The following is a 13726-nucleotide window of genomic DNA, read 5'->3' as shown; positions in this document are numbered from 1 at the left end:
AAGCATAAAAATATATATATTTGAATAAGCCTCCATCATACATCATTAACGTACTTTACGTTTATTTTAAATTATCTAAATGGAACAATATTAAATATATTTAATGTCCATTTTATTTCAGTTTGAATCCCCGAGGTGAAAAATAATTTAAGTATACAGCTTGAGCAGCAATTTAGAAGTAACACTGTTGAGAACTGTGCACCATTGGCATTTCACACTTTAGTTGTTCACATTGTGCCATTTGTAATGTGTAATTAAAAGTATAACATTATTCATTTTGAAAATGAACATCAAAACATTTGAGTAAGCTAAATATGAAGAACAATATCATATTATAAATGAAAGCTTCAGCTGCAGAAAAGGATGCTGGGTAATACTTGCATTTTTGTGCACATGCGTTTTTGAAAGTATACTTTAAACACACACGTGAACACATTTTGTGGACATTTAAGTTAATTATATTTTTTTGAACGTGTACATCATTAAGTATATTTTCTTGAGATATGATAAATGATACCTCCAGGAACCATGTTCCTCAGCTGTGATGTAATTACTTTAGATCCTTGTTGCATCGAAAAGGTATGTTTTGGAATATTTGTATTCTGTATATTTGTATTATTCCTTTCACTCTGTTATTTAAATCAGTATTGTAGAGTCACTAAAATGCTGTTGATCCATTCTCAGTTTTCTCCCATCACAGCTATTGAACTCTGTAACTGTTTTACAATCACAAATGGCCTCATGGTATCATCCCTGAGCAGTTTCATGCCTGTCCTTTAGCTCAGTTCAGAAGGACAAATGTATCTTTGATATGTTTGGGTGGTTTAATACATAATTCACAGTATAATTATTAACTTGACCATGCTTAAAAGAGATCTTACATTCTGATTTGATATTGTTACAGATCTATCAATCATTGCCCTTTTAAAAGGCTTTCAAAAGGCTCCCTGGTATTTGAAGTTGAATCTGTGCTTGAAATTCAATACTTAACTGAGGGACCTTCGAGGTGTTGTATGGGGGACAGAGGAAGGGTTAGTCATAAAAACATTTATGTCAACCCCTATTACTTCACACAGAGTCCAAACAACATATTATCTGATGTGTTAAGCCAAATTTTACTCCTGAACTAATTTACAGTGCCTTGCGAAAGTATTCGGCCCCCTTGAACTTTGCGACCTTTTGCCACATTTCAGGCTTCAAACATAAAGATATAAAACTGTATTTTTTTGTGAAGAATCAACAACAAGTGGGACACAATCATGAAGTGGAACGACATTTATTGGATATTTCAAACTTTTTTAACAAATCAAAAACTGAAAAATTGGGCGTGCAAAATTATTCAGCCCCTTTACTTTCAGTGCAGCAAACTCTCTCCAGAAGTTCAGTGAGGATCTCTGAATGATCCAATGTTGACCTAAATGACTAATGATGATAAATACAATCCACCTGTGTGTAATCAAGTCTCCGTATAAATGCACCTGCACTGTGATAGTCTCAGAGGTCCGTTAAAACCGCAGAGAGCATCATGAAGAACAAGCAACACACCAGGCAGGTCCGAGATACTGTTGTGAAGAAGTTTAAAGCCGGATTTGGATACAAAAAGATTTCCCAAGCTTTAAACATCCCAAGGAGCACTGTGCAAGCGATAATATTGAAATGGAAGGAGTATCAGACCACTGCAAATCTACCAAGACCTGGCCGTCCCTCTAAACTTTCAGCTCATACAAGGAGAAGACTGATCAGAGATGCAGCCAAGAGGCCCATGATCACTCTGGATGAACTACAGAGATCTACAGCTGAGGTGGGACACTCTGTCCATAGGACAACAATCAGTCGTATATTGCACAAATCTGGCCTTTATGGAAGAGTGGCAAGAAGAAAGCCATTTCTTAAAGATATCCATAAAAAGTGTTGTTTAAAGTTTGCCACAAACCACCTGGGAAACACACCAAACATGTGGAAGAAGGTGCTCTGGTCAGATGAAACCAAAATTGAACTTTTTGGCAACAATGCAAAACGTTATGTTTGGCGTAAAAGCAACACAGCTCATCACCCTGAACACACCATCCCCACTGTCAAACATGGTGATGGCAGCATCGTGGTTTGGGCCTGCTTTTCTTCAGCAGGGACAGGGAAGATGGTTAAAATTGATGGGAAGATGGATGGAGCCAAATACAGGACCATTCTGGAAGAAAACCTGGAGTCTGCAAAAGACCTGAGACTGGGACGGAGATTTGTCTTCCAACAAGACAATGATCCAAAACATAAAGCAAAATCTACAATGGAATGGTTCAAAAATAAACATATCCAGGTGTTAGAATGGCCAAGTCAAAGTCCAGACCTGAATAATTTTGCACGCCCAATTTTTCAGTTTTTGATTTGTTAAAAAAGTTTGAAATATCCAATAAATGTCGTTCCATTCATGATTGTGTCCCACTTTTTTCACGGTTTTCATGTGGTGAAGGAGAGTCGGACCAAACTGCAGTGTGTATATTGCGATCCATGTTTAATCACACAACGTAAACACGAATAAACACAAACACTACAAAACAATAAACGAAACGAAAACCGAAAACAGCCTATACTTGGGTCAACTAACACAGCACAAGGACATCAAGACACTCATGACAATCACCCACAATACAACCAAAGAATATGGCTGCCTAAATATGGCTCCCAATCAGAGACAAAGATAAACACCAGCCTCTGATTGAGAACCACTTCAGACAGCCATAGACTAACCTAGAACACCCCACGAAGCTACAATCCCACTATCTACACACCACATACAAAAACCCATGTCACACCCTGGCCTGACCAAATACATGAAGAAAAACACAAAATACTACAACCAGGGCGTGACACACTTGTTGTTGATTCTTCACAAAAAATACAGTTTAATATCTTTATGTTTGAAGCCTGAAATGTGGCAAAAGGTCGCAAAGTTCAAGGGGGCCGAATACTTTCGCAAGGCACTGTAGGCTTGCCTAAACAAAGGGACTGAATACTTATTCAATGACTATGTTTAAGTTATCTAATTTGTATTATTTATTTTTTACTTTGACATTACATAGTATTTTGAGTTCATTGTTGATAACAAATGACAATTAAATCTATTTTAATCCCACTTTTTAACACAATAAAACTGGAAGAAATACAAGTGGTATGAATACTTTTGCAAGGTACTTATAGTGTACTTGATCACTCACAAGCAGAGTGTGTTAAGCAAAGTGTGTTGAAGTGTAATTATAGTATATTCATAGTATACTTCAAATATACTAGAAAAAATACATCTCGTATTTGAAGTATATTATTTAAATAGTACTATTGAGTATGAACCTGGTGACACAGCAGAAACATTGATGCACTCTCAACCAAGAGGTCACACGTTCAACTAATTAATGTATACTCTAAATCAAGTGTCCTTGGGCACTGCTAGTTTTATGTTGGTGGTGATAATTGGACAATTATTTACTTGATTCTGGGCAGCTTTTAGCAAAGTGCAGAAATGCATTCTTGCTAATAAGCCTGTAGCGATATCTCTTTCACTCTCACAGATCTGGTAGTGTTGCTGCACATTTCCGGTTGCTAGCGACCAAGAGTTTATGAATTCAAATCCCATTTAATGATGAGTGCCAAGAGTTGTCACAGTGCACATGTTTTTTTAAAGTACATTAATTGAAATCAGAATACACCAGCATACTGTCATCTTCTAGAAATAACACCAAGTTCTTGTTTATATTTCTGTTGTATATATTTAATGCATTCTTGCTTATCTCCATTGTGCAACAGGAACTTCAGGTAGCTAGCAGCCAAGAGATTGTGAGTTCAAATCCCAAGAGAGGTTGAGTGTTAAGTAATCAGCATACTATTCTTTAACATTAACACCTGAATTTAGCTGTAAAATGCAGTAACTAGTTGTTGATTAACCATATTTTCACCGTAACTGGAACAAACCGGGAACTAAACAAAACCTGCAGGAGACAATTACTGTTTAATTGTATTTAATGTCAATTATGTCTTTCAGAGTAAAATATTCTAAATGACATTTGACAACTGAGTTTTCAGGTGCTAAAATGTCACTTGTAGTTTCACGGTATCACATGTTGAATTTTTGCATTCCCATGTTGTCACATTTATTTCACATTAATTTCACATGAGATCAGGTTCTCTTTCACATGTGTTCACATGTTGTCACATGTTGTTCACGTGTTCACGTGTGAATTTCATGTTTTCTTTCTCGTACCCTGCTGTTTGTCTTTTCGACTCTCTTTCCTCTCACTTCTCTCTTTTCTTCCCCCTTCTCTCATTTTGTTCTAGTTAACTGTTCCAATTTCATCTCATCCACTGTGAATTCATTGTATCAGGGATGCTATGGTTTTGGTGTGTGCTGCAAAACATTATACTGTCTGAGAGTCTGAGAGTGCTGTGCCAAGTCTCCTCTCTAACTTATGTGATCTCTATCTCCACCGCCGATTTCCTCTCTATTTAGCCTCGATCTCGTATTTATTTATTTCTCTTATATCTCAATATTTCTCATTTTCTTTCTTTCACACCTTACTCTACCCCTCTTTACATCTCCATGGCTTGTCTCTCTTCGCTACCATGCACTATCTATCCTTCTCTATCCCCCCCCCTTTCTCTTCCTTCCTCCACCTTCTGACCTTACCTGAATCTGTCTTTTACCTTTCCTATTTTCTCCATCTCAATCCATTACCTTCCTCCAACCCCTTTATCGCCTCCTCCTCATGCCCCTTTCGTCTCTGTAGTAGGTGACAGCCACATCCCTCCAAAGTCTCTTTCTCATCCCCCTCTCCTTCTCTCTGTCTCTCTCTATATAGGAGTGGGTGACAGCCACCGACCTGCTGATCTCTCTGGACAGGCTCAACACTTTCGGAGACGAGTTCTTCAAGGACGCCAAGGTGCTGCGATCCTACTTCTACGCCATCTCTGATTTCTCTGTGGGAGCCAGGTAACACACGCCTGACACCTGATTGGTCCTCAGAGGCCTTTGGCTGTCGCCGTGGATACTCCCTCCGAAAACTTCGAAGAGAGACAAAACGATCACGCCTTTCCTTCACTCTCCTCTACTTCATTCTCTGTCTCAGTCTACCGGGGATTGTGGTCACTGCTAGAACTCGACATTAGCCAAAAAAAAAAAGAGGGAAAAAAAGAGAAAGAGGGAGAAGGAGAGCAAGAAATAGCAAGAAAGAGAAGGAGGAAGAGCATATTTGCTGTGTAGTTTTGATTTATGTTTGTTTTGTTTGCTTCTTTCTCAGGCAGACTCAACTATAAAACAACAACCCAGCGTGGCCCCTTGATAGATAATAAAACACATATGGCGAACGTCCGCTGCACATTTCCTCCCTCTCTGTATCCTGTTTACATGATAAACAGTCTCAACGCAAGCCCTGCGTGGTCCTGGACAGAAAATACATAGAAATATAGAAACATAGAAACATAGCCACAAAATTCGCCTCTCTTCCTGTCAACTTTTCTGTTTCTGTCCCTGCTCTGCCCCTGGTCCCTAGACCTGGGTTCAAATACTATTTGAAATCATTCCAAAACTGAAAACCCGGCCCCATATCTGCTGGTCCCTGGGCTTATTCCTCACAGTAATGAGAAGGGACAACAGGAGGAAGGCAGAACAGACAGGATGTCCATAGTCACGGCAGGATAACACGGATGTTATTAAGTAATTGAGATGAAGCCTTCACCCACTGCTTCAACAGGATCTGACACCTGTCATAAATGGTTATGATCACAGAGAGGCGTGACAATCTGACAAATGACCCAACAATGTCACCATGACACCTGAGGGAATGGCGAGGGGCAACCTGACCACTTGTTTGGTTAGTGTAGCATACTTAGCCTAGCTCATTGGATTGGCCATAGCAGTGCTAGCACAATTCTCACACTGAATGTTATGAATGGACACAATAAGTGCCAGGGTACGTTAATGTGCTGGCTTTAATGGTCAACTAGTGGAATATAATAACTAAATATAGTAAAAAGAAATGATTCAGAACTGAGCTGTACTGAGCTGCTATTTGATCCATATCTGTGCCATATTCATTATTGTGGTCGTCTGCTAGTAGAGACATCTGATTTGGTGGTTGGGGGCACTTTTCACTTCCTGGCTCACAACTTCCTTGTCACAACAACAACAACAACAACAACAGAAACAGAAATAACTGATTCAAAGCCGTTAGCATAAAGTGTCTAGATCTGGGACAGCTGGCTAAATCTGACAGGGACAGACGCGATGTTGAGTCCCCCCTCACAGAAAGACCCTCTACAGAACCAATGACAGAGGATGAGTTCCAAATGGAATCCTACTCCCTATTTCATGCATTACTTTTTACCAGGACCCATAGGGCTCTAGTCAAAAGTATTGCACTATATTATAGGGCATAGGGTCACCATTCGGGACGCAGATAAGCACTCAACAGAACCAATGACGATAAGGAGAATCAGACACTATAAAGATAGTGCCTGAGACAACAGCTATTAGCAATACATTCTTGATCATTAAATCACCTTGGATAAATCGTGTCTTCTAGTCACAGGAAATGGTATTTTCTCGACTGGTTGGAAAGGAAGGTATAGCATAAGAACGCACACACACAATCACGCACACGCACACACACACACACACACACACACACACACACACACACACACACACACACACACACACACACACACACACACACACACACACACACACACACACACACACACACACACACACACACACACACACACACACACAGTGGCTGATATGTAGTTGTTTATGCTTAGGGACAGCTTGTGCAGACGAGAGTTGATCACACAGGGGAGTTGAACAGCGCAGAGCAGTAGTCACTGAAGGGGATAAAATCTCCACCGTATCCCAGGCGATGTATCTGCCTCTGAGTGAAGGTAATGGGAAGTGACAAGTCCTCACAGTGCAAAAATCTTCTCATTTTACACCTATTCTCCACAACCCTGTCCTATTCTCTATTAATTTCCCCCAGTGTGTGTGTGTGTGTGCAGGCAAGCGTGCAACAGTGCGTGCGTGTGTCCTCAGTGCATGCGCGTGCGTCCACACAAGTGTGTGTATATTATTGTGCCCACGCACCTCTCCATCTTTATCCCGCAGGTGTAAGTGTAATGGCCATGGCAGTGAGTGTGTGTTGGACGAGCAGGGGGCTCTGGTGTGTGACTGCCAGCATCACACGGCCGGGGTGGACTGCCAGAAGTGTCACCCGTTCTATCAGGACAGGCCATGGGCCAGGGCCACCGGAGACTCTGCCAACCAGTGTATGAGTGAGTACTGGAGATGTATTAAGTCACCCTTGGGGAGGGGGGTTATAGTTAGTGAGGACTAATATTGCACGGTATACCGGAGCTTCAGTGTTTCATTATTATTAGATTTTTTTTTTTAATGCTTCTGTACTAGACGTTTTGTTACAGTCAATACTTCAGTCAAATGTGTCTCACATGATTGAGAGGATCAAGTATGTATATCAGCGCAGCCCCTTTTAATAGAGTGAAGAGCAAAGTGCCTGCTCAACTGACTCATTCATTGCTAGAGCTGTCTGGGTTGCATTGTTAGCTCCCAACTCACGTTGCACCGAAGGTAACACACTTGAATAATGCAACACAGCATGTAAGAAATGTTGAAACTGTTTATTAATGTTTGCAAACACAATATCCATACACCCATATGGCAAAACTACATGATTTCACATGTGGAAAATCACACGATTTCACACGTGACATTTCCACATGTTTAGATGATGTGGATTTTGACATGTGAAATCCTGTGAAACCATGTGTTTTTGGAACACTTCATATGTGATGATATTTCACATGAAGTTTCACGTGATCACATAACCATTCACAAACGTTCGCATTAGATTTCACAGGTGATGCCCTGCAAACAAAAATGCATTGTCAATGATACACACACAGTGATGTGAACATCCAGTGTTTCAAATGTATGTATTTTCACACACGTGACTACATTGTGTATGTTTATTTATACAGTAATTATTCAAAATGTCCATAGATGGGATTTGAACTCACAACCACTTGATTTGCAGCATTACATGCTTCCTGCTACACCACCATATCAGTGTCAGTAGCTGATTTTACCTGTATTCCTACACTTGATCTCAGCTTTTGGATCTCAGCTTTCTATTTGACCAAGGCCCGAAATATGCTAATGAGCCCCACGAGTACATTTCCCCAACCTATCAAAGTGCAGTGATGATCCTTACATTCTACAGACAATATTAGGCAGAAAAATGTCACGTTACACCGAAAAGGCACCATGTGAGAACATGTGTGTACCTGTGAGGTGTACCTTTGACCTATTTGTGTCTAAGGTAGCAACACTGTTCCCTAACCATACCCATTTGTTTCTATATACAGTGTATATATACATACAAGCGTGAACTTGGTGGCATTGCAGAAACAGTGAGGCACTCCCAGCCAAGAGGTTCAAATCCTAGTTCAAATCCTCAAAGAATGTCAAGTGTCCTTGAGCGCTGCTCGTTTTTAAGTGGATGTTAAGTTCTTGCCCTCAAGTCTGTAGACATATTTCTAACACTCACTAAGCTTTTGGTGTAGCTACACTGCAGCATTACTTGTCTGATTGATAGAGAGGCTATGATTGACCAAGAGGCTATGAGTTCAAAATCCCATTTTAAAGCCCAAGAGTTGTCACAGTACAAATTATCTTTTTTTTTTTTTACACTAAATGGAATAAGAATACAGCAGCATACTGCCATTTTATAGAAATAAAACCTTGCAAAATGTTGCATATATTGACTTATTTTTACTGCAACTTTTAGCAATGTAACTTTTAGCAATGCAGAAATGTATTCTTGCCAATCTCCATTATGTCCCCATAACTGGTGGTGCAGCAGGAATTTAAGGTAGCTAGAGTTGTAGATTTACAGATTTTTCACCGAACAACCCGGGAACAACCCGGGAACTAGAACAACCCAGGAAACTAGACAAAACCTGCAGGTGACCATGACTGTTTTGTTTCGCCAAGGCAGCAGCTACTCTTCCTGGGGTTCAGTAACATTGAGGCAATTAAATATACCATTTTAAATATTACACTTTACCCCAATACACCATTTTAGCTTTAAAAAAACTATACAGATAAATAAGAAAACATCACATCGACTCTCCTCTTTCTAAAAGAGCTAATCTAATGAAGAAACATGGAAAAGGTACTTTAATTGCTTTTGTATTGAAGGGAGTATTTTATAGCGCTACTCCACTATCACATGCAACACAACATCCATGTGTACCTGTTTGTAGAGTGCAGGTCTTATCATGTGTATGTGTGTCTGTGCCTGTGTGTGTCTCTTCACAGTCCCCATTGTTCCATAAGGTGTATTTTTATCTTTAAAAAAAATTAATGATAATCTTATTCTACTGCTTGCATCAGTTACCTAATGTGGAATAGAGTTCCATGTAGCCATGGCTCTATGTAGTACTGTGCGACTCCCATAGTCTGTTTTTGACTTGGTGATTGTGAAGAGACCTTTGGTGGCATGTCTTGTGAGGTATGCATGGGTGTCTGAGCTGTGTGCCAGTAGTTTAAACAGACACCTCGGTGCATTCAGCATGTCAACACATCTTACAAAAACAAGTAGTGATGAAGTCAAACTCTCCTCCACTTTGAGCCATGAGAGATTTACATACATATTATTCAAATTAGCTCTGTTTGTGATAAGGTGCAAACCATAACGCAAAACATGCTGATTTCAAAGCTAGTATAGTGGGTTCGATTCCTGGGACAACCTGTACGTAAAAATGTATGCACGCATGACTGTAAAAGTCGCTTTCGATAAAAGCAGCTGCTAAATAGCATATATCATTGTGTTTACAAAGCGTTCCTACTGGAATAATATTGAACTTATCAGATGTTAATGTAACATCTGTAAAATGTTGTTGTAGCATAATTAAGATGAATTCCACGTGTTCTGTCCATTCGTGCACGCATATCTAAGCGTGAATGCGTTTGTGCTTGTTTGTGTGTGCATGTGTTTATGTGTGTGTGTGTGGGTGGGTGTTTGCTTACGTGTGAGTATCATTGGGGTTCAGGCTTATCGCGTTGTGCACTGAGCGGTGTGCTGCTGCGGAGGAATTGTAATTGGCTGGATGGATAAACCCGTAAACTAAAGGCGCCTCGTGAATTGTTTTTATGCTAGATTCCATTAAGCAACAAGATTGTTTTAATTACACTCAGACTGTGTTCCATATGCTACCCTAATTCCTATATAGTGCACCTCTTTTGATAGAGTGCCATTTGGGATGCGGTCCCAACAGTCTCTGTACATAACAGACGACGTTTCTAAATAGACTGCTGAATGTACTGGAGGAGAAGTGAATATGTTATTCAATAAATATTCAATAAACTCCCTACAAAAAAAGCACTGAATGTGAAAGTGTAAGAGGAATAAAAATTCCACCCTCCTGTGTCCAGTGAGATAGAAACTCGTTTTGACGCAGCTTGCCGGGCCAAGCTCTCTCGGGCCTCTCTGCCGTCCGAGGCATGTGTCTGGAACTAGCACCACATGGTCCGGCTTGTCAGAACACAAACACTGTTATTGAAAATGCCATCTTTTCTCAGCCAAGAGAGAGAGAGTTGAGCAAAGTTCACACACACCTGCAAGCACGCATGCATGCACACGCGCACACACACACACACACACACACACACACACATGTTTGTTACAACATCCTTCTGCTTCTTAAGAAGTTACTTAGCAGACCTAAGTGTCATAGTTAGCACACCAAGCAGTTCCTAGTTAGGACGCGGTGTTAATCAGTGCACCTGAGCTTCCTGCATTGAATACATGTGTAATGACTCAGGCAGTCTCAATCTGTTTGCAGTCACAAGCGTTATCACTCATGTTCATCGTGAAATCAAATCAAATCACATTGATTTATATAGCCCTTCGTACATCAGCTGATATCTCAAAGTGCTGTACAGAAACCAAGCCTAAAACCCCAAACAGCAAGCAATGCAGGTGTAGAAGCACGGTGGCTAGGAAAAACTCCCTAGAAAGGCCAAAACCTAGGAAGAAACCTAGAGAGGAACCAGGCTATGAGGGGTGGCCAGTCCTCTTCTGGCTGTGCCGGGTGGAGATTATAACAGAACATGGCCAAGATGTTCAAATGTTCATAAATGACCAGCATGGTCAAATAATAAGGCTTTTCAAATCTCACATTATCACGTCTGGTACTTCAACAGTAAACAAAAATCTACACAGGTAAACAAAGTGATCTTGAAAACGAGATGCATCTCAAGAGATTTCATCCTGCAAAATGTCAAATCAAAATGCATAAATTGATGACTGTAGGTTGTATTATATCTTATATGTTCACATTTGAGTCATTAGCAGACTCTCTTACAAATCAGACTTTCATATCTTGCTGCATGCCCTCCTGTATGCACATAGGCCCGAATCCTGTAACTTGAGAATGACACATGCTAAGGTGTGGATGTCCTTGATGATCTTGATATTCTAGTGAATATGCCTTCTCTCTAACAATCAAATATACTCTAACTGCAAATACACTCTTTTCCTACACTGCGGAGCAAAATACAAAATAGAATGGAGTCTTTTGTGTCTTCCGGCATCAGGGAGGAATAATCATATGGTGATTGCAAACTCAACAGAGAGTTTGATGTGTAATAGAATGGGTAATTTCCTACAATCCCCCCTCGGGTAGTCAGATAGGCAGGCAGCAGAATACTTCGGTGGAGAGGAAATGCATGCAGCGTACTCTAACAGAGCCCTGTGATAGGAGGTTATCGCCTGAGTAATTGTTTCTTGTACAAACGTGTATTAAAGTTATCGCGGTGCCCCCTGACTGTAGGATCGGCTGCTCATTTTGACCGTGTGAATTGACATTAGTAACCAGCCTGTAAATTATGATACAATCCCACACACATTATCTCTCATAAACATAACCCCCACCCTTTCTCTCTCGCTTTTCCTCCCCCACCTCATTCTACCACTTTCCTCTTCCCCATCTCTCTCTTGCTCGTTGCTATTACCCTATCCCTCTCTTCTGCCCCCACATCTCACTCTCGGTCTCTCTCTCTCCCTCCCGCTCTTTACCTTGCCTCATTTCCTCCCTCTCCCTCCCTCTTTCCCTCTCCCCTTTCCTTCTCCCTATTCCCCCACTTGTTTTAATCCCCCCCGACCCTCTCTCTACCTCCTCCTTTTTCTCTCCTCAGAGTGTAACTGCAGTGGGCAAGCGGATGCATGTGTGTTCGATGCGGAGCAGTACCGTAGCACAGGGAGTGGGGGGCGCTGTGTGGACTGTAGGGACCACACTGACGGACCGCACTGTGAACGCTGCAAAGAGAACCACTACCGACGGTCACCACAGGACCTCTGCCGCCCCTGCGACTGTAACACCATAGGTAAACCCATCTATTTTAGACTGTTTCGTGTACATGAATTCACTCAATCAATGTTTCCTTCATTGTCATTCCTTAATTCTTATTCAGTCAGTTCACTGTAACTTGTTATCGATCTTTAAAGAGCAACTGTACCCGGCGAAAGCTACTGCTGTGGTTGAAAACGGCCTATGTGTCATCGATATGAGTCAGAAATGCTTTATTCTAGTGTAAAAATTGGTAACACTTTACATTAAGTTGCCTTTATTACTATGTAACTAAAACCATAATAACTGTGTTAACAACACATTACTTACATAGGTTTTTGCTATGTAATAGCATGGTAATAGGGTTTGCGGAATCTGTTATTAAACACTTTACACATTCACTTGCTGAAGGTTATTCCACATGTGTCACTACTGATGTTATTACACATTCTATTGTTCCACTATGTAACTCGTGTTTTTGTAATTGCACATTTGTAAGTCATCTGTGAATTGCCATGAAAACCTGCTCCAGAGAGCTCAGGACCTCAGACTGGGGCAAAGGTTCACCTCCCAACAGGAAAACAATCCTAAGCACACAGCAAAGATAATACATTACATTACATTTAAGTCATTTAGCAGACGCTCTTATCCAGAGCGACTTACAAATTGGTGCATTCACCTTATGACATCCAGTAGAACAGCCACTTTACAATAGTGCATCTAAACCTTTTAAGGGGGAGGGGGTGAGAAGGATTACTTATCCTATCCTAGGTATTCCTTAAAGAGGTGGGGTTTCATATGTCTCCGGAAGGTGGTGATTGACTCCGCTGTCCTGGCGTCGTGAGGAGTGTGTTCCACCATTGGGGAGCCAGAGCAGCGAACAGTTTTGACTGGGCTGAGAGGGAACTGTACTTCCTCAGTGGTAGGGAGGCGAGCAGGCCAGAGGTGGATGAACGCAGTGCCCTTGTTTGGGTGTAGGGCCTGATCAGAGCCTGGAGGTACTGAGGTGCCGTTCCCCTCACAGCTCCGTAGGCAAGCACCATGGTCTTGTAGCGGATGCGAGCTTCAACTGGAAGCCAGTGGAGAGAGCGGAGGAGCGGGGTGACGTGAGAGAACTTGGGAAGGTTGAACACCAGACGGGCTGCGGCGTTCTGGATGAGTTGTAGGGGTTTAATGGCACAGGCAGGGAGCCCAGCCAACAGCGAGTTGCAGTAATCCAGACGGGAGATGACAAGTGCCTGGATTAGGACCTGCGCCGCTTCCTGTGTGAGGCAGGGTCGTACTCTGCGGATGTTGTAGAGCATGAACCTACAGGAAC

The 13726-nt window shown here is 41.4% G+C and overlaps 1 protein-coding gene across 1 annotated transcript in view; it reads left to right on the top strand.

The window, feature by feature from the left end:
* The window catches only part of LOC118385566 (laminin subunit gamma-3), a 244519-nt gene that overhangs the window by 89427 nt on the left and 141366 nt on the right, over positions 1-13726 (top strand). The window contains exons 3-5 of the mRNA XM_052521317.1: positions 4842-4972; positions 7145-7311; positions 12257-12445. Coding sequence (XP_052377277.1) covers positions 4842-4972; positions 7145-7311; positions 12257-12445 — 487 coding nt within the window. The remainder of the gene's footprint in view (positions 1-4841; positions 4973-7144; positions 7312-12256; positions 12446-13726) is intronic.

Source organism: Oncorhynchus keta, chromosome 6 (assembly GCF_023373465.1).
Source record: "Oncorhynchus keta strain PuntledgeMale-10-30-2019 chromosome 6, Oket_V2, whole genome shotgun sequence".
NCBI lineage: Eukaryota > Metazoa > Chordata > Actinopteri > Salmoniformes > Salmonidae > Oncorhynchus > Oncorhynchus keta.
The sequence above is the reverse complement of the archived record's forward strand: the minus strand, read 5'-3'. Positions and strand labels throughout refer to the sequence as shown.